Source organism: Bos javanicus, chromosome 11, assembly GCF_032452875.1.
Source record: "Bos javanicus breed banteng chromosome 11, ARS-OSU_banteng_1.0, whole genome shotgun sequence".
NCBI lineage: Eukaryota > Metazoa > Chordata > Mammalia > Artiodactyla > Bovidae > Bos > Bos javanicus.
The window spans coordinates 3,357,250-3,379,174 of NC_083878.1; the positions used below are offsets into that span (position 1 = coordinate 3,357,250).

Below are 21,925 nucleotides of genomic sequence, written 5' to 3' on the forward strand. Positions count from 1 at the left end.
AAACAATATAATTACCAAAGAAAAACAGGCACACATCTTTTAATCCTGAAACTGTTATCACTTCATAAGTGTGCAAAAAGTAAAAATTAAAAAAAATCTAGAGGCACTGTGAAAATATTTTTAACTGTTCTTCTGCCAACCAATCTTATATTAACACTTTAGCTGTAGCTTTTAAAGATCATTTGTTCAGTCTGATTTGAATAGGGATATTCACAAATGCAGTTGTAAAGTATAAAAATGCTCTAACTCTAAACTCTTACATTTTCCCTGATCATGAGTTTTTGAAGAGTTCCCAACATGTGATAGGATGAAGATGAAAACTGTATTTTATAAATAATAAAGATTTTATTCTGATTCTTACCTGGTAAGTGAATACCCCATGATTAGATGTATTAATAAATAAAGTATTTTCTACATTTCCCACTACTCTTGCAAGAAAAACTACATCAAATGATGTATTTCCTCCTGGAAGAATTTTCTGAAAAAGAAAAGTAGTAAGTTAAATTAGTGAAAAAAAAAAGTATCAGATCATAGTGACTATAAGTAGACAGCTAAAGTTCTCTAAAACGTCTTAGAATCATTTCCACAAACTAGCTTTTTCCTCCCAAAGGTTTACATTTTAAATTAGCCAAACTATTTTGCAATGGAAAAAAAAAGATGTCTTCACATCGGCTTTCACATATCTTTGTCAATCACAATTCTAAAACCCTGTACAGCAGATGGTTCCCTTGGATTCTGTTCATTCAGTAATCACCAGGCTGGAATGAAGTGCCTAATTACAGGCTCCTTCAACATCAGACGATCAAGGAGGAGATGAGCTGAAGCCGAGCTTTTTATATAGATGCTCTACTCTACTCCTAAGCAGCCACTTGTACTATTCTAATAAGTAAACAAGCCCAGCCTCAACCTCTGTCACCCATTCACACAAGGCACAAAAAGTGCCAGCAACTTACATTATAAAAGAAAGAAGAGGAGAGGAGACCCCTCCTCTGACCTTGAGCAAACTGAGAATGTCACTGTGGTTTGCAAATAAAAATTTTATTACAGCAGAACAACAGGGCTGCTTCACGAAGTCTCTGAGACTATGAATGCAGTTCTGCCTGCAATGAAGCCTTAGAATGCATTTTAATATGCAAAGTCCTTAACTTCTCTCATTCTGCCTCTGTGGCTAGTACTCTAAATGGTCCCCAAATTATAGCCTAAAATCTATGGCACTGAGACTTCTGTCTACAGCTTTGGATATAGAAAGCTGGAAGAGCATCTTTCCTGTATTATAAAAAACAAAAATCATTTGAAAAATGGTAACCTTTCTTGTGTATCAACCAGCCCCCAATTTAATGAAAGACAAACACCTTCAAGAAGAGATGGTAACATTAAGTATGGCAGATAATGGGAAGAAGATGAGGTTAGCATTCAAGACAATAAAATGAATTCAGCTAAAATTTTTATGCATTGCTAAACGTTGAGTGTGGGCTACACAACACGGTACATAGAAGCTTTGGAGTCTGATGGAGGTCACACTTGCCAAAAATCAGTAACAGGAAGATATATGGTAAACCCCTAAGCAGTTCAAAATGAAACAATACATTTCTAAGTAACCCACCAGTTAAAGTAGTAGTCACAAAGGAAATTTTAAAACATTCAGTCAACTGGAAATGAAAACACAGCATATCAAAATTTGTGAGCTGAGCTAAAGGAAATACTCGGAAGGAAAATTATAGCATTACATGTTTATCTTGAAAAGAAATGTCTCAAATCAATAATTGATGTTTCCACCTTGAAAAACTAGAAAAAGAATAAATTAAACCCAAAATAAGCAAAAGAAGACTAAAACAGACAAGAGCTGAAAATAATGGAATAGAAAATGGAAAAATCAGGAAAACCAAAAGCTGATGCTTCAAAAAGGTCTGCAAAACTGATAAAACCCCAGATAGAATGACCAAGAGTAAAAAGGAAGATGAAGCTTTTACTTCACGATGTCATTTATATCCTAGGGGGAAAAGGAGCCTGGATACAAGAGTACAGGTTCTCTGATAGTTCCCAATATCCAATCAACTCTTTATTACTTAAAGACTTGAAAACTGGACACAACGGAGGAAGGAGAGGGAGGGACAATTTGAGACATATACACTACCGCATGGGAAACAGCCAGCCAGTGGGGATCTCCTGTATGACGCAGGGCACTCACACCTGCTGCTCTGAGACAACCCAGAGGGGTAGGATGGGGTGGAAGGTGGAGGGAGGTTCGAGAGAGGGGACACATGCTTATCTATGGCTGATTTAGGATGATATATGGCAGAAACCAACACAATATTGTAAACCAATTACCCTTCAACTAAAGAAAAAAAAAGATGCCTGAAGAAATACACAGAACAATTATTTCCTTTTTTTTTTCATTTTCTAAATAACAAGGAAAATCTACTTCCAAAAGACACTTAAGGATGTAACAAATCGGTGAGGAAACAGAACAATAAACTCAGGTTCAGGAATGTAATCTTCTTGTAAAAATTCATCAGATTTGCTGCAATTTATCTTTTTGTTCCCTTTGTGGCAAACTTTAAAATAAATTTAGTATGACTAAAGAAAAAAGAAAACAGTAGGAAAAGGCAATGAAGGCAGCACATCGCATGCTAACTTCAGTTTTAAATTATTTGCAGTGAAGTTATTCATCTTTGTACCACATCAGTCTCTGACCACCTGCTCCCTTGGTGATCTCACCTAGGTCTGGGCTTCCCATCTTTACCAGTGACTCCTACACTTTGTCTTTTTTTTCCCCTAGATTTCTTGATTTTAATTGGAAAAACTCAAACCAGAATGTGAAAACAAACCAACAAATGAAAGCCTCTGAATAGTCCTCCCTCCAGTGAATGCTTCTCCTTTTCCTTTGAGAGCAGTGGCTGCAGGGGGAGAGGGGACCACTATAAAGCTACTTTTTTTTTTAATTAATTTTTTAATTGAAGTATAGTTGATTTACAGTGTTGCCTACACTTCTGTTTTAAGCCTAGTCCTTTCCCTCACACACCAAACTTAAATATCAATTGCTTACTTTGCACCTCCACCTGGACGTCCAGGAGATACGCCAAATCTAATCCGTCCAAAACTGAACCACTGGCTACATTCTTGAAACCTGCTCTACTCTCAGCCTTTCCCATCTCAGTTGATGGCAACTCCGTCCTCCCAGCTGCTCAAGACAAAATCTCTGGAGTCACTCTTGATGCTTCACTTCCTCTCAATCCCACCTCAGAAAATTCTGCTGCTGTCTTCAAAATACATCGCAAATCTGACAGCTTTCTTCATTTCTTCTCTGCTTAGAGCAATCTTGATATTCTGATATTAGTTTATAATAATAATAATCTAAAACTAATAATAACCCTGATATTCTGCAACAGCCAAGATAACTAGTGTCCTTTATTCTCCCCTTGCCCTTCTTGACTCTATTTCTGATAAACAGTGATCCTTTATAAAACATAACGCTATCATTCATTTCGCTGCTCAAAACCTGTGATAGCTTCCCATGTCATTCAGGATCAGAGCCCAAATCCTTATTACACCGTATAAGGCCCTTCACAGTCTGTCCCCTCCCACAACCCCTTTACTCCCCCCCTCACCCTTGCTCACTCTGGTCTAGCCACATGGTCCCCTGCACACTAGTCATGCTTTCATATCAGAGACCTCACTGACTGAGCCCTCTGTATGAAATGTCCTCCATATATTCCACTTCCCTGTATACATCTCCTTCAGTCTTCAGTTGTCACCTTCTGAATGAAGTCTTCCCTGACCCTCCTATTTAAATCTGGTGGTGTAAGACAGTCCTCCCTTTTGTTCCCTTTAACATATTAGATATCCATCCACAGCAGAAGTGCCTCTGTGGGACTTGTGGGATCTGTTGCCATACACCTGAAGACCTGGGAGCCATCCTGCCCACCTGTGTACCTGGAAACAGGCAAACAGACTTCTGCACAGGCTGCGGAACCAATGAACCGACCCCATCCTGTCTAGTTGCAGCTGGGAAAGAACCTGCAGAGTGCTGACCTGGGAAGATACCACTGGACAAGAGACAGCTCGCAGAGTCTACCTTTCCCAAGGAGGTATTCCAGCATGCCACTGGAAGCAAAAAAAAAAAAAAAAAAAAAAGAACCTGGTTGCAGTGGAGACAGTAAGAGGAATTTTCCCAGGGCCAACTCCCCAACCCATGCTGAGGCAATACTGCATGAGACAGTGACCTCTCCTGGGTTGCGGGGAAGAGAGGAGAGCAGCCTGGTGGATTAATTCCTAGAAACACACAACCTACCAAGACTGAATCAGGAAGAAATAGAAAATCTCAGTAGACCAATAATAAGTAAGGAAATCAAATAAGTAATCAAAAACCTCCCCAAACAGAAAACTCCAGGACCAGATGGCTTCTCTGGTGAATTCTATCAAATACTTAAAGAAGAATTGATGCCAGTCTTTCTCAAATTCTTCAAAAATTAAGAGAAGGGAACATTTCCAAACTCATTTTATGAGGCCAGCATTACCTTGATACCAAAGCCAGACAAGGACACTACAAGAAAACTATAAACAATATCCCTGATGAATATAGACATAGAAATTCTCAAAAATTATCAGCAAAGTAAATCCCGCTACACAACAAAAAAGTACTTGACAAAAAATATATCTCATGATAAAAACCTTCAACTGAGTACAGAAGAAGCATACTCTGATATAATCAAGACCACATACAAACACCCAAAGCTAACATCACACTCAGTGACGAAAATTTGAGTTTTTCTTTAAGATCAGAAACAAGACAAGGGTGCCCACTCTTATTCAACACAGTACTGGAAGGCCTAAGTTAAAGCAATTGAGGCAAGACAACGAATAAAAGGCATCAGAAGTGGAAAATAAGAGAAAAAGTTGTTATTTGCAGATGATACAATATTACATAGAGAACATCCTGAAGACTCAACAAAAAACTACTACAACTAACCAACAAATTCTGTAAAGATGCAGGAGATAAAATCAACACATAGAAACCAATGTACTGGTATACTGGTGTACAGGCTATACACCAATAATGAAACATTTGAAGAAGAAAAAAAGCTTTTCTATTCATAGTAGTATCAAAAATAATACTTAGTAATAAATTTATCCAAGGAGGCGAAAGATCTGTATGATGAAAACTGTAAGACCTTGATAAAAGAAACTGTAAGACACAAACAAATGGGAAGATAACCTTTGTTTGTGGCTCAGAAAAGTTAGTATTTTAAAACTTTCCATACTAAGCAAACCCATCTACAGATTCAACGCAATCTTTATCAAAACCAATGACAGTTTAAACAGAAATAAACAATCCTAAAATTTGCACAGAAATAGAAAACAATAGTAAGAATATCAAAGTTGAAGGCATCATACTTCCTGCTTTCCAAGCACACCTTAAAGGTAAAGAAACTAAAACAGTATGGTTCTGGCATAAAGGCAGACATGTAGACCAACGGACAAACAGAGTCCAGAAATAAACCCCTGCATACACTGTTCATTTAATATTTCACACAGGAGCCAAGAATACTCGATAGGGAAAGGTTGTATCTTTAATAAATGGTGTTAGGAAAACTGGATAACCACACATAGAAAAATGAAACTGGACCCGTATTTTACAGCACTCTCCAAAATAACTCAAAATGGATTAAAGATTTAAAATATGTAACCTCATACCACTAAACTCCTAGAAGAAAACAGGGATAAAACTCCTAGAAGAACATAGGGAAAAAACTCCTTGACACTGGTCTGTACAATGATGACAATATGATACCAAAAGCAGAAGGAACAAAAGCAAAAAAGCAGTAAGAGAATGCATTAAAAAGCTCCTACATAGCAAAAGAAATTATCAATGAAATGAAAAGGCAACCTATGGAATGGGAAAAAATATTTGCAAACTGGACTTCCCTAGTGGTCCAGTGGTTAAGAATCCACTTGCCAATGCAGGGGACATAGGTTCAATCCCTGGTCCAGAAAGATTCCACATGCCAAGGGGCAAATTAACTCTTATATCACAACTACTGAGCCCATGCTCTAAAGTCCAGGAGTCGCAACTACTGAGTCAATGCACCAAATTACCAAAACCTGAACACTCTAGCTTTATTGACTATGCCAAAGCCTTTGACTGTGTGAATCACAATAAACTGGAAAATTCTGAAAGAGGTGGGAATACCAGACCACCTGACCTGCCTCTTGAGAAGCCTGTATGCAGGTCAGGAAGCAGCAGTTAGAAATGGACATGGAACAACAGACTGGTTCCAAATAGGAAAAGGAGTACGTCAAGGCTGTATATTGTCACCCTGCTTATTTAACTTATATGCAGAGTACATCATGAGAAATGCTGGGCTGGAAGAAGTACAAGCTGGAGTCAAGATTGCTGGGAGAAATATCAATAACCTCAGATATGCAGATGACACCACCCTTATGGCAGAAAGTGAAGAAGAGCCTCTTGATGAAAGTGAAAGACAAGAGTGAAAAAGTCGGCTTAAAGCTCAACATTCCGAAAATTAAGATCATGGCATCCGGTCCCATCACTTCATGGCAAATAGATGCGAAACAGTGGAAACAGTGGCTGGTTTTATTTTTTGGGGCTCCAAAATCACTGCAGATGCTGACTGCAGCCAGGAAATTAAAAGACGCTGAATCCTTGGAAGGAAAGTTATGACCAACCTAGACAGCATATTCAAAAGCAGAGACATTACTTTGCCAGCAAAGGTCCATCTAGTCAAGGCTATGGTTTTTCCAGTGGTCATGTATGGATGTGAGAGTTGGACTATAAAGAAAGCTGAGTGCAGAAAAATTGATGCTTTTGAACTGTGGTGTTGGAGAAGACTCTTGAGAGTCCCTTGGACTGCAAGGAGATCCAACCAGTCCATCCAAAAGGAGATCAGTCCTGGGTGTTCATTGGAAGGACTGACGATGAAGCTGAAACTCCAATACTTTGGCCACCCATGCAAAGAACTGACTCATTTGAAAAGACCCTGATGCTGGGAAAGATTGAAGGCAGGAGCAGAAGGGGATGACAGAGGATGAGATGGTTGGATGGCATCACCGACTCAATGGACATGAGTTTGGGTAAACTCTGGGAGTTGGTGATGGACAGGGAGGCCTGGCATGCTGCGGTCCATGGGGTTGCAAAGAGTTGGACACGACTGAGCGACTGAACTGAACACTCAAGAGCCTGTGCTCTGCAACAAGAAAAGCCATCTCAGCGAGAGGCCTGTGCACCACAACTAGAGAGCAGCCCCTACCTGGTGCAACTAGAGAAAGCCCATATGCAGAAACAAAGACCAGCACAGCTGAAAATAAATAAACAAAAATATGTGCAAACCAGATAATGGATAAGAGGGTAATACCCACAATATATAAAGAACTTACACAACTCAATAACAAAAAACCAATCTGATTTTAAAATGCACAGAGGAACTAACCCACCATTTTTCCAAAGAAGACATCTAAATGGCCAACAGATACATGTAATGATGTTCAATATCACTGATTACCAGGGAAATGCAAATCAAAACCACAATGAGATATCAGCTCACAACTGTCATTAACAGAAAAGTCCTGGTAAGGATGTGGATGTCCTTTCATACTGTTGGTAAGACTGTAAATTGTTTCAGCCACCATGGAAAACAGTATGCTGCTGCTGCTGCCAAGTCGCTTCAGTCGTGTTCAACTCTCTGCGACCCCATAGACGGCAGTCCACCAGGCTTCCCCGTCCCTGGGATTCTCCAGGCAAGAGCGTATAGAGATCCTCAAAAAATTAAAAATAGAATCACCATATAATCCAATAATCCCACTTGCGTATAAAGCCAAAGGAAATGAAAACAGGATATTGAAGAGATACATGCACTTTCACGTTTACTGCAGCATTATTCACAATAGTTAAGATACGGGAACAACTTAAGTGTCTGGCAACACACGAAAGGATAAAGAAGTTGTGTTGTATATTCATATCCATAGAATATTATTTGGCCATAACAAAAAAAAAAATCCTGCCATTTGTGATATGGAGGGCCGTGAGGACATTATGCTAAGTGAGATAGACAGTGAAAAACAATCACTTCTACGTGCAACCTAAACACATAGAACTTATAAAAGCAGAGAGCAGAATGGTGGCTATCAGACTCTGGGTGGTGGGGAAATTGGAGACAGGCTGTTTAAGGGGATGAATGCTGTTTGAGGGAACATTTTTTACATTTTATAAAAAATGGCATCGTATTCTATTCTACAATGTGCTTTTTTTTTTACATATTAACATATTATTCCATATAAACAGATACAAATCTGATTCTTTTTATTATCTGTATAATAATATTTGCATATTACTGGCTCTACCACATTTTGTTCAATTTCCAATAACATGCATGGATACCAGAATTTAAGCTGAAATAGAATTAAAAATGTCCAGGTCTTTATATATAATTAAAAAGTATGATTAATTGCCAGTAATGACCTTCAACCCATGAGAAGAGATTATTACCCATACTAAAATCAGATCAGATCAGATGCTCAGTCATGTCTCACTCTTTGCGACCCCATGAATCGCAGCACGCCAGGCCTCCCTGTCCATCACCAACTCCCGGAGTTCACTCAGACCCACGTCCATCGAGTCAGTGATGCCATCCAGCCATCTCATCCTCTGTCGTCCCCTTCTCCTCTTGCCCCCAATCCCTCCCAGGATCAGAGTCTTTTCCAATGAGTCAACTCTTCGCATGAGGTGGCCAAAGTACTGGAGTTTCAGCTTTAGCATCATTCCTTCCAAAGAAATCCCAGGGCTGATCTCCTTCAGAATGGACTGGTTGGATCTCCTTGCAGTCCAAGGGACTCTCAAGAGTCTTCTCCAACACCACACTTCAAAAGCATCAATTCTTCGGTGCTCAGCCTTCTTCACAGTCCAACTCTCACATTCATACATGACCACAGGAAAAACCATAGCCTTGACTAGACGAACCTTTGTTGGCAAAGTAATGTCTCTGCTTTTGAATATGCTATCTAGGTTGGACATAACTAAATGAGTAAAAACTTCATTTTAGCCATGGGTTGAAGCAAAGTTATCCTAGTTAATCTTTAATTAACCCAAAAAGGTAATCAAACAAAAAGTTCTATACGACCAAGGAAAAATAGTTCTTGTTTGCTTACTAATAAGGGACCCAAATCTTATCTTAATCAAAATTTGACTATTACAGAGTATTAAAAATATCTGTATTCTTTATAACAAGCCATACATTATGTATTTTATGGTCAATATGCAGTCTAGCCATGGAGATGAATAGGTCTAGACATGGAGATGAATAGGTCTCAACTGCAGTTTTAATATTATGTAATTTTAATTATAATTAGACAATTACAGTTAATCAACAATTATAACCACAAATAATTATTAGGAGTTATATATAGAAAAATAAATTGTCACACAACCACAATCCTTTTATTACCCTTGTTCTTGACTTCCAGGTAATATGTATTATTTATATGGGGTTAAAAAAAATGGTTGTGTAACACTTGGCCTTTTAAATAATGACTACTCTTTTTTGTGTTTCCTACTGGTTAGTTAATGCATGTATGATACTGGTTAATAATCAAAAACCTAAGTGAGTTACAGAAAATGTTTTATTCTCAAAGAAATATGATCTGACCAGGAATTCTAAAGATGACAAGACAACTAGACTTAGGATAAATATATAGAAAGGGCCTGCTCTCTTGGACATGAGAAACTCTCTTTATTTTTCCCCAAAGGCTCCAATGATAGGCATAAAATTAAGTGGAAGAGAAATAAGGTTCCCTCTTCTCAAGAGTTAATTCCACCTTTCCACTTCTTGAGCTTCTGAAGTCAGTATCTTACTGTAGGGAATAAAGATGAAAATCAAGAAGAATAAGAAAATAACAACTTAAGACAGCACAGATTTTGGCTATCTCCTTTCAAGCTAAATCTAGAGTACCTAAACGTAAATTCTGATAGGTGTAAATTATTTTATTGTTTAATTCCACCTCCTGACAGTGGAAAACACAGACTGGCTTTTAACTTGTTCTTTGACTACATACACATTGAGTTTATCTTTTGAAGAACTTTCAGAGAGACTATTCTGTTTGCCTAAGATTCATGTGTTGAAATAAGTCCCTAGGAGAGCCAGTCCAGAAATGTCAAATTGGTGACCTTTAACTAGTTTTCTTTGGTCTACATTGTCTTTCAAAATTGACTTCATTTATCATTTGTAAATATCAGGAGATTATCATATACAAGTCCCTACTTCTGACTCTTCTTGGAAAATCATAACTGTGCATGAGCTTACATTCCCATGTGGCCACCGCTGGCTAGAGTGGAGTAAGGGCTGGTCCCTCTGGATGGGCCGTGTGCTCTGCAGGTCACCTCGCTGGCCACTTGGTCTGCACTGTCTACATGGCCCCTTCTATCTGTAACTCTGCTATCTATTTGGCTGCTGTGTATTGTGACAGGAACATTAAAAATGTAAAAACCCCGGCCTTTAACAAGGATGAAGCTTGATGCTTAGAAACAACAAAACACTGCTTGAACTAGCAAATTAAGTTAACAAGATAAAAATAAAATCTGTAGTGTAGTTGTAAACTACTTTTAAACTGCTTTCATGTCACTTTACTATTTTGCCTTTTAACCCAGCATGTCTCTACACTTGGGCAATGCCTGAAAGCTGGATGATTCCATTTGTACCTAAGTGTGTCTCCATACACAGACTAACATACATGAGCCACACCACAGCTTCTTATGACACAAATCCCTAGGGAAGCCAGCGGCATACCTAGACCTTCACACTGATTCCTGTCACTAACTGCAGGACGACAGGCAAAGCCATCAGGGTCCAGCTCTTCATTGGTGGAACGTGGGTACCAGGCCAAATGAATATACACACACGTTTCTCCTAGCACTGGGATTCAAGTGCTCAGACCATCAGTATATTTACAAAAATAAACAAAGAACAACTCAGCACAATAAGCAAATTAAAACTTTATCATCAAAATATGCCAACTTATCCATTCCTTGTTTACAAGATAGTTTTCAATTTAAAAAATGTCAAGATTATATGCCTTGTTTTTACACTAGAAGGTGCTACTTAAGGACAACGTGATGAAATAGGACTTTAGAAAGAAATGCAAAAATTGAAATAACTGATGAAAATTTATACACTAAAAATTAATTATTTAGTTTTATCTCTTCAAAGGAGTCAGGGAAAATCCTGGGAAGATGAAATTAGACTTCATTAATTTACTTTCCTCTGATATTTGCTATTTAGGTAATTATTTTGGAAGTCTACGTATTAAAGCTTAATGCATTCTCTCAAATTCAAAATTTATTCAGATCAATTTTTTGTCAAGGTTTTTTTTTATAGAAACAAGTTTGCACAGTATCTATAAAAATGATTATAAGTAAAATTTTAGAGGATGCGTGTGTAGGATTCTAAACAGGCCCCCAAATTTCCTGCCCTCACTTTGTGACTGTGGATGTGGGGAGATGTCACACCTGTGATTTGCATTATTTGATAAAAAGGATTCTGCAGATACAATGAGATTATCAGTCAGCTCACTCTAAGTTAATAAAATAAGGAGACTGCCAGGTGGTCTTGACCTAATGACATGATGAAAGCAGAGTTTTCTCCACTGGTGGTGGAAGAGGAAGCCGAAGATTTCTGGAGCATGAGCAAGATGTGACACACAAGCGCTGGTTTGAAGATGGTGACGAGGAGAGTGGGTGCCTCAGGGAACCGGGAAAGGTCTCTGGCCAACAGCCAGCAATGAAACCTCAGTCCTACAAGCACAGGGAACTGACATCTGCTGACAGTGTGAATGAATCTGGAAGTGGATTTCCCGAATCTCAAGTCAAGGACTCAGCCCAGCTGACATCTTAATTAAAACCTTACTAAAGCTGGAGCAAAGAACCCACTGAAAGGTGACTTACAGAACCACAAGCTAATGGGTGGGTGTTTCTGGTGCTTTATTACTCACAAAAAGAGAACCAACACAGCGCTGAGGATTTACCTATTATTAGGAAGGAAAGGAAAACCAACTGAAGACGTCAATACTGCATTTTCCAGCGTGCTTAAGTTTCAAAGCTGATTTGTCAGGCTGTTTCATGTTAAGAAAACCAATGTGTGCTGAAGAGCAGAAGTGGTAATTTTCAGGAAATGGGGCAAACTGAAGTCCAGAATAAATATGGAACATTCAAATTAGATTTTAGTTACAATAAGATAAATAAAAACATCTAGACTTTCAAACTCAAGAAACGTCAAATGTAGTGGAGAAACTTACCCTATTTTGAAAAAATGATGCATGAAAATGTGATGTGGTAGCAGATATTGATACTAAAGTAATAGTTTCTTCAGAACTAGGATTATGTAAGTAAACTTTTTCCATTTTTGGCATTCCAACTGGTCTGTAAAAACAAAAAGAAAATGGTCACAAATATTCAAAGACAATTTAAAGTGGTACAGTTAATTTCTGCTTGTTAAAAAATTAATCATCAAAATTATTTAGACAAATATACCAATATACCCAATATATATACAAAATACCCAAATATACAGACTTATTACACTGATTTATATCTAAAGTTACACATAAAATGCATTCATTAGCTATTCAGCAAATAAAATTTCTGAGTGCCAAGTGTATGTCCCACGCTGAGTCAGGTACTGGGAGGTAAGGGGGCAAGTCTCCACTCAGATAAAGCTTACAGTCTAGGAGGAAGCAGGCAAGGAACCAAATGGTCAGATCCCTTTCTTCCTGCAACACTACCTGCCTCTCTAATTCTGAATCTTCTCCTTCTCTCCCCAAATTCCCACTGATAAATGCTCTTCAATTTAGAAGGCAAACTTTAGTGGCAAAGGTATGTGAGTAGATCTGCCTCATGAGTTAGGAGCTATTATCTTCATTTTACAGGCGAGGACACTACGGCACAGAAAGCATAATAACATGCCTAAAGGCACACTTGGAACCTCATTTGAATCCAAGGCATTTGGCTCTGGTCCCTGCTCTAACAATAAAAAGCACGCACTCAAGATCTGATATCCACAGATTTCTTTAATGTTCTCCTCAGGATCCAAGGTATAGTTTGTCTTAAAAGTGAACCCTCCTCAGTATGCAGTCCTTTAGGTTCTTCCATTGCTAATCACGTTTGTACAGGCTGTCTCACTCGACAGCTTAAGAGAATTCTATAATATAATGTAATATAAATTATTTTTCAGAGTGCTCCCTACTTATCTGACACCTATCTTATTTCCTCAACAAGATAATCAGTACTCTACAACAAAGGTTATGTCATACACGCACTGTGTATCCTCATATAGCCTAGCACAGAACCAGGCATGTGGTGAAAGTGTGCGTGGGAGAGCCTGCCCACTCTTCCCCAATCTTTACCTCAGGGTTATGAAAGTCCCTGTTACCTGGCGTCAGCCTTAACCGTGGCTCCCCACGTCTCTGCCGCTTGGGCCAGGCTGGCTCCGTGTTCGACCCCCACACCTTTACCAACGTCTCTGCTCTGCTTTCCTGCCTACCCTCTGTGCGAAACAAAACCCTCATGTTCTAATTCAATTACACTTTTACAAGATCCTCTTATACAATCATTTTGTCCTATGTTTTCTGAAATTTTATTTCATCTGTATAAACTGCAAATTTTAAGTAGCTGGCAGAGCTAGAATTGCTTTATATATGGAATAGTCCACTCCTGAAGCTGGAAAAGTTAAACCAAGAATTAAAAATAAGCATAATGGAGTATATGTAGAGCGATATGGCAAGATACTAGCAAAATGAGATAATCATATAGAAAAATGAGAGAAAATATTAGCAATAAACATAGGTAACAGATTGGCTAGGGAGACAAAATCTCTTCATGACTGACAAGATAAGATTGACAATTTAGCTCAGAATTCAGCAAGAAAGAATACATATTTAGAACATTTTAAAAGACAGAGCTATAAAAATAAAAAGAAAAACAGATATGTAGGGCATAACTAGAAGTGGCAATATTTGGAAAATAGAGTGTAGGAATATCTGAAGAATATGGACAAAAAATGGGTAAAACCCAAAATTTTAAAAAAGAAATTGATTGATTATGAAATGTCAACAAGGAGAGATGAGGAAACCCTGCACTTATGCACACAGTAAAATTTAAAAAGCTGTAAGAATTCTTCATACATGATGGATGTAAGTTTCTTAGGAGATATTTGCAAATATTTGCTTCCATTCTGTGGGCTATCTTTTCATTTTCTTGATGGTGTCATTTGCAGCACAAAAGTTTTTAATTTTTATGTAATCCAATTTGTATATGTTTTTTGGTCACTTTTACTTTTAGAGCTATATCTAAGAAACCACTGCACAAAACCCACTGCAAAAATGGAGATATATTCCACTGTTTTCCTGTAAGGTTTTATAACTTAGCTTTGTTACATTTACATTTACATTTAGTTCTATGACACACTTTGTATTAATTTTTGTGTAGGGTATGAGGTAGAGATCCAACTTAATTCTTTTACATGTGGATATCTAGCTGTCTTAGCATCACCATCTGTTGCAAAGATTATTCTTTCTCCATTTAACAGTCTTGGCACCCTTGTCAAAATCAATTTACAATACATGTAATGTTCTATTTCTGGAATATAAATTCTTCCCCACTTATCCACACTGCAGAGTTACTTGATTACTAAAGCTTTGTAGAAAGTTTTTGATATTGGGAACTGTCAGTCTTCCAATGCTGGTCTCCTTTTAAAACACTGAGACTGGCTATTCTGGATCCTTTTTATTTCCATGTGAATTTTAAGACCAGCTTGCCAATTTCTGCAAAAAAGTAAATTGTGATTTTGATGGGGACTGTGTTGAATCCACAGATCAATTTAGGGAGTACTGCCATTCTCATTTGTGTTTTCTGATTTATGAGTATGGGACAGATTCTATATACTTAGTTCTTCAATTTCTTTTGATAATGATTTGTCATTTTTAGTTTATAGTATTACTTTTGTTAAGTTTGTATATAAGTATTAAATATTTTATTATTTTGATGCTATTATAAATGAAATTGTCTTAATTTTAAGACTCTTCACTGTTAGTATATAGAAATAAAATATTTCTGTATCTGATGTTTAGTTGCTAAGTTGTGTCTGACTCTTGAGACCCCACAGACTGTAGCTTGCCAGGCTCCTCTGTTCATAGGATTTCACAGACAAGAACACTGGATTTCCAGGGGATCTTCCTGACCCAGAGAGTAAACCCATGTCTCCTGCATTGGCAGGAGTATTCTTTACCACTGAGCCACAATGTTCAAACTATCATACAATTGCACTCATTGTACATGCTAGCAACGGTATGCTCAACATCCTTTAAGCTAGGCGTCAACGGTATGTGAACTGAGAACTTTCAGATGTTTCAGCTTTCAGATGTTTCAGCTGGCTTTCGAAGAGGCAGAAAAACCAGAGATCAAATTACCAATATTCACTGAATCATGGAGAAAGCAAGGGCATTCCAGAAAAAAACATATAATTCTGCTTCATTGATTACACTAAAGCCTTTGACTGTGTGGGTCACAACAAACGGCAGAAAATTCTTAGAGATGGGAGTACCGAAACATCTTACTTGTCTCCTGATGAAACCTGTATGCAGTTCAAGAAGCAACAGTTAGAACCAGACACGGAACAACGGTCTGGTTCATAGTCTGGTTCAAAACTGGCAAAGGAGTACAACCAAGCTGTATGTTGTCACCCTGCTTATTTAACTTCTGTGCAGAGTACATCATACGAAATGCTGGGCTGGATGAATCAGAAGCTGGAATCAAGATTTCTGGGAGAAATACCAACAACCTCAGACATGCAGATGATACCACTCTAATGGCAGAAAGTGAAGAGGAACTAAAGAGATTCTTGATGAATGTGGAAGAGGAGAGTGGAAAAGCTGGTGTGAAACTCAACATTGAAAAAAACGAAGATTATGACATCCAGTCTTATCACTGAAGGGGGAAAAATGCAAGCAGTAACAGATTCTCTTTGCTTGGGCTCCAGAATCACTGCAGATGGTGACTGCAGCCATGAAACTGAAGGATGCCTGCTCGTTGGGAGGAATGCTATGACAAATCTAGACTGTGTGTTAAAAAGTAGAGACATCACTTTGCCAGCAAATGTTTGTATAGTCAAAGCTATGGTTTTTCCAGTAGTCATGTAGGCATGTGAGAGTTGGACCATAAAGAAGGCAGAGTCAAAACATGGATACTTTAGAATTGTGGTGCTGGAGAAGACTCCTGAGAGTCCCTTGGACTGCAAGGAAATCAAACCAGACAATTCTAAAGGAAATCAACACTGAACATTCATTTGGAAGGACTGTTGCTGAAGCTCCAACACTTTGGCCACCTGATGTGAAGACCTGACTCACTAGAGAAGACTCTGATGCTGGGAAAGATGGAAGGCAAAAGGAGAAGGGAGTGGCAGAGAATGAGATGGTTCAGTAGCACCACTGACTCAAAGGACATGAATTTGAGCAATCTCTGAGAGACAGCTGAGGACAGAGGAGCCTGGTGTTCTCCAGTCCATGGGGTTGCAAAGAGTCGGACATGACTTAGCAACAGAACAGTAACAACCTATTGATCTGATATCCTACAACCTCCCTAAATTCATTTATTCTGTATTTTTAAAAAGTGGACTACTTAGAATTTGTATGTATAAGAAGATAATATCTAAAAATATATAGTTTACTTCTTTCCAAATGCCATAGCAAAAGTGGGGTATCTAAGTCCCCAACTATTACTACTCAGTTGTCTGTTTTCCCCTTTAGTTCTGTCAATTTTGCTTCCTGTATTTTGGATTTCTGTCATGTGTTTAGTTTTGTCTTGCTTTTTTCATATGACAATCTTGGTCTTTTAACTGGTGTGTTTAGACTATTTATATAAAATGCAATTTTTTATGATTAAAGTCTATCACCTTGCTAGTTATTTTCTATTTGTCGTATCTCTTCTTTGTTCATACTTTAAAAAATTTTTAAACCATTTATCATTTCTTTATTATTATTTTTTTACTTTACAATATCGTATTGGTTTTGTCATACATCAACATGAATCTGCCACAGGTGTACACATGTTCCCCTTCCTGAACCCCTCTCCCACCTCCCTCCCTGTACCATCCCTCTGGGTCATCCCAGTGCACCAGCCCTAAGCATCCTGTATCCTGCATCAAACCTGGACTGGCGAATTGTTTCTTACATGATATACATGTTTCAATGCCATTCTCCCGAATCATCCCACCCTCTCCCTCCCCCACAGAGTCCAAAAGACCGTTCTATATATCTGTGTCTCTTTTGCTCTCTCACAAAAAGGGTTATTATCATTACCGTCTTTCTAAATTCCATATATATGCCTTAGTATACTGTATTGGTGTTTTTCTTTCTGGCTTACTTCACTCTGTATAATAGGCTCCAGTTTCATCCACCTCATTACAACTGATTCAAATGTATTCATTTTAATGGCTGAGTAATACTCCATTGTGTATATGTACCACTGCTTTCTTATCCATTCATCTGCTGATGGACATCTAGGTTGCTTCCATGTCCTGGCTATTATAAACAGTGCTGCGATGAACAATGGGGTACACGTGTCTCTTTTAATTCTGGTTTCCTCAGTGTGTATGCCCAGCAGTGGGATTGCTGGGTCATAAGGCAGTTCTATTTCCAGTTTTTTAAGGAATCTCCATACTGTTCTCCATAGTGGCTGTACTAGTTTGCATTCCCACCAACAGTGTAAGAGGGTTCCCTTTTCTCTGCACACTCTCCAGCATTTCTTGTTTGTAGACTTTTTGATGGCAGCCATTCTGACTGGCGTGAAATGGTACCTCATAGTGGTTTTGATTTGCATTTCTCTGATAATGAGTGATGTTGAGCATCTTTTCATGTGTTTGTTAGCCATCTGTATGTCTTCTTTGGAGAAATGTCTATTTAGTTCTTTGGCCCATTTTTTGATTGGGTCGTTTATTTTTCTGGAATTGAGCTGCAGGAGTTGCTTGTATATTTTTGAGATTAGTTGTTTGTCAGTTGCTTCATTTGCTATTATTTTCTCCCATTCTGAAGGCTGTCTTTTCACCTTGCTTATAGTTTCCTTTGTTGTGCAGAAGCTTTTATTTTAATTAAGTCCCATTTGTTTATTTTTGCTTTTATTTCCAGTATTCTTGGAGGTGGGTCATAGAGGATCCTGCTGTGATTTATGTTGGAGAGTGTTTTGCCTATGTTCTCCTCTAGGAGTTTTATAGTTTCTGGTCTTACGTTTAGATCTTTAATCCACTTTGAGTTTATTTTTGTGTATGGTGTTAGAAAGTGTTCTAGTTTCATTCTTCTACAAGTGGTTGACCACTTTTCCCAGCACCACTGGTTAAAGAGATTGTCTTTTCTCCATTGTATATTCTTGCCTCCTTTGTCAAAGATAAGGGGTCCATAGGTGCATGGGTTTATCTCTGGGCTTTCTATTTTATTCCATTGATCTATATTTCTGTCTTTGTGCCAGTACCATACTGTCTTGAAGACTGTGGCTTTGTAGTAGAGCCTGAAGTCAGGCAGGTTGATTCCTCCAGTTCCATTCTTCTTCCTCAAGATTGCTTTGACTATTTGAGGTTTTTTGTATTTCCATACAAACTGTGAAATTATTTGTTCTAGCTCTGTGAAGAATACCGTTGGTAGCTTGATAGGGATTGCATTGAATCTATAGGTTGCTTTGGGTAGTATACTCATTTTCACTATATCGATTCTTCCAATCCATGAACATGGTATATTTCTCCATCTATTAGTGTCCTCTTTGATTTCTTCCACCAGTGTTTTATACTTTTCTATATATAGGTCTTTAGTTTCTTTAGGTAGATATATTCCGAAGTATTTTATTCTTTTCATTGCAATGGTGAACAGAATTATTTCCTTAATTTCTCTATTTTCTCATTATTAGTGTATAGGAATGCAAGGGATTTCTGTGTGTTAATTTTATATCCTGCAACTTTTCTATATTCATTGATTAGCTCTAGTAGTTCTCTGGTGGAGTCTTTAGGGGTTTCTATGTAGAGGATCATGTCATCTGCAAACAGTGAGAGTTTTACTTCTTTTCCAATTTGGATTCCTTTTATTTCTTTTTCTGCTTTGATTGCTGTGGCCAAAACTTCCAAAACTACGTTGAATAGTAGTGATTAGAGTGGGCACCCTTGTCTTGTTCCTGACTTTAGGGGAAATGCTTTCAATTTTTCACCATTGAGGATAATGTTTGCTGTGGGTTTGTCATATATAGCTTTTATTATGTTGAGGTATGTTCCTTCTATTCCTGCTTTCTGGAAAGTTTTTATCATAAATGGATGTTGAATTTTGTCAAAGGCTTTCTCTGCATCTATTGAGATAATCATATGGCTTTTATTTTTCAATTTGTTAATGTGGTGTATTATATTGATTGATTTGTGGATATTGAAGAATCCTTGCATACCTGGGATAAAGCCCACTTGGTCATGGTGTATGATCTTTTTAATGTGTTGTTGGATTCTGATTGCTAGAATTTTGTTAAGGATTTTTGCATTTATATTCATCAGTGACATTGGCCTGTAATTTTCTTTTTTTGTGGGATCTTTGTCAGGTTTTGGTATTAGGGTGATGGTGGCCTCATAGAATGAGTTTGGAGTTTACCTTCCTCTGCAATTTTCTGGAAGAGTTTGAGTAGGATAGGTGTTAGCTCTTCTCTATTTTGATAGAATTCAGCTGTGAAGCCATCTGGACCTGGGCTTTTGTTTGCTGGAAGATTTCTGATTACAGTTTCAATTTCTGTGCTTGTGATGGGTCTGTTAAGATTTTCTATTTCTTCCTGGTTCAGTTTTGTAAAGTTGTACTTTTCTAAGAATTTGTCCATTTCTTCCACGTTGTCCATTTTATTGGCATATAATTGCTGATAGTAGTCTCTTATAATCCTTTGTATTTCTGTGTTGTCTGTTGTGATCTCTCCATTTTCAATTCTGATTTTATTGATTTGATTTTTCTCCCTTTGTTTCTTGGTAAGTCTGGCTAATGGTTTGTCAATTTTATTTATCCTTTCAAAGAACCAGCTTTTGGGTTTGTTGATTTTTGCTATGGTCTCTTTTGTTTCTTTTGCATTTATTTCTGCCCTAATTTTTAAGATTTCTTTCCTTCTACTAACCCTGGGGTTCTTCATTTCTTCCTTTTCTAGTTGCTTTAGGTGTAGAGGTAGGTTATTTATTTGACTTTTTTCTTGTTTCTTGAGGTATGCCTGTATTGGTATGAACTTTCCCCTTAGCACTGTTTTTACAGTGTCCCGCAGGTTTGGGGTTGTTTTCATTTTCATTCGTTTCTATGCATATTTTGACTTCTTTTTTGATTTCTTCTGTGATTTGTTGTTTATTCAGCAGTGTGTTGTTCAGCCTCCATATGTTGGAATTTTTAATAGTTTTTCTCCTGTAATTGAGATCTAATCTTATTGCATTGTGGTCAGAAAAGATGCTTGGAATGATTTCAATTTTTTTTTGAATTTACCAAAGCTAGATTTATGGCCCAGGATGTGATCTATCCTGGAGAAGGTTCCGTGTTCCTGTGAGAAAAAGGTGAAATTCATTGTGTTGGGGTGAAATGTCCTATAGATATCAATTAGGTCTAACGGGTCTATTGTATCATTTAAAGTTTGGGTTTCCTTGTTAATTTTCTGTTTAGTTGATCTATCCATAGGTGTGAGTGGGGTATTAAAGTTTCCCACTATTACTGTGTTAATTTCCCCTTTCATACTTGTTAGCATTTGTCTTACATATTGCGGTGCTCCTATGTTTGGTGCATATATATTTATAATTGTTATATCTTCTTCTTGGATTGATCTTTGATCATTATGTAGTGTCCTTCTTTGTCTCTTTTCACAGCCTTTGTTTTAAAGTCTATTTTATCTGATATGAGTATTGCTACTCCTGCTTTCTTTTGGTCCCTATTTGCATGGAAAATCTTTTTCCAGCCCTTCACTTTCAGTCTGTATGTGTCCCCTGTTTTGAGGTGGGTCTTTTGTAGACAACATATATAGGGGTCTTGTTTTTGTATCCATTCAGCCAGTCTCTGTCTTTTGGTTGGGGCATTCAACTCATTTACGTTGAAGGTAATTACTGATAAGTATGATCCCGTTGCCATTTACTTTATTGTTTTGGGTTTGAGTTTATACACCCTTTTTGTGTTTCCTGTCTAGAGAATATCCTTTAGCATTTGTTGGAGAGCTGGTTTGGTGGTGATGAATTCTCTCAGCTTTTGCTTGTCTGTAAAGCTTTTGATTTCTCCTTCATATTGAATGAGATCCTTGCTGGGTACAGTAATCTGGGCTGTAGGTTATTTTCTTTCATCACTTTAAGTAAGTCTTGCCATTCCCTCCTGGCCTGAGGAATTTCTATTGAAAGATCAGCTGTTATCCTTATGGGAATCCTCTTGTGTGTTATTTGTTGTTTTTCCCTTGCTGCTTTTAATATTTGTTCTTTGTGTTTGATCTTTGTTAATTTGATTAATATGTGTCTTGGGGTGTTTCACCTTGGGTTTATCCTGTTTGGGACTCTCTGGGTTTCTTGTACTTGGGTGATTATTTCCTTCCCCATTTTAGGGAAGTTTTCAACTATTATCTCCTCAAGTATTTTCTCATGGTCTTTCTTTTTGTCTTCTTCTTCTGGGACTCCTATGATTCGAATGTTGGGGCATTTAATATTGTCCTGGAGGTCTCTGAGATTGTCCTCATTTCTTTTAATTCGTTTTTCTTTTTTCTTCTCTGATTCATTTATTTCTACCATTCTATCTTCTAGTTCACTAATCCTATCTTCTGCCTCCGTTATTCTACTATTTGTTGCCTCCAGAGTGTTTTTGATCTCATTTATTGCATTATTCATTATATACTGACTCTGTTTTATTTCTTCTA

The 21,925-nt window shown here is 37.7% G+C and overlaps 1 protein-coding gene across 3 annotated transcripts in view; it reads right to left on the reverse strand.

The window, feature by feature from the left end:
- TMEM131 (transmembrane protein 131) overlaps positions 1 to 21,925 on the reverse strand; it is a 186,679-nt gene that overhangs the window by 66,820 nt on the left and 97,934 nt on the right. For all 3 annotated transcript variants that reach the window (XM_061431586.1, XM_061431587.1, XM_061431584.1), the window contains 2 exons: positions 12,301 to 12,424; positions 362 to 478 (listed from right to left, as the gene is read on the reverse strand). In XM_061431586.1, coding sequence (XP_061287570.1) covers positions 362 to 478; positions 12,301 to 12,424 — 241 coding nt within the window. The remainder of the gene's footprint in view (positions 1 to 361; positions 479 to 12,300; positions 12,425 to 21,925) is intronic.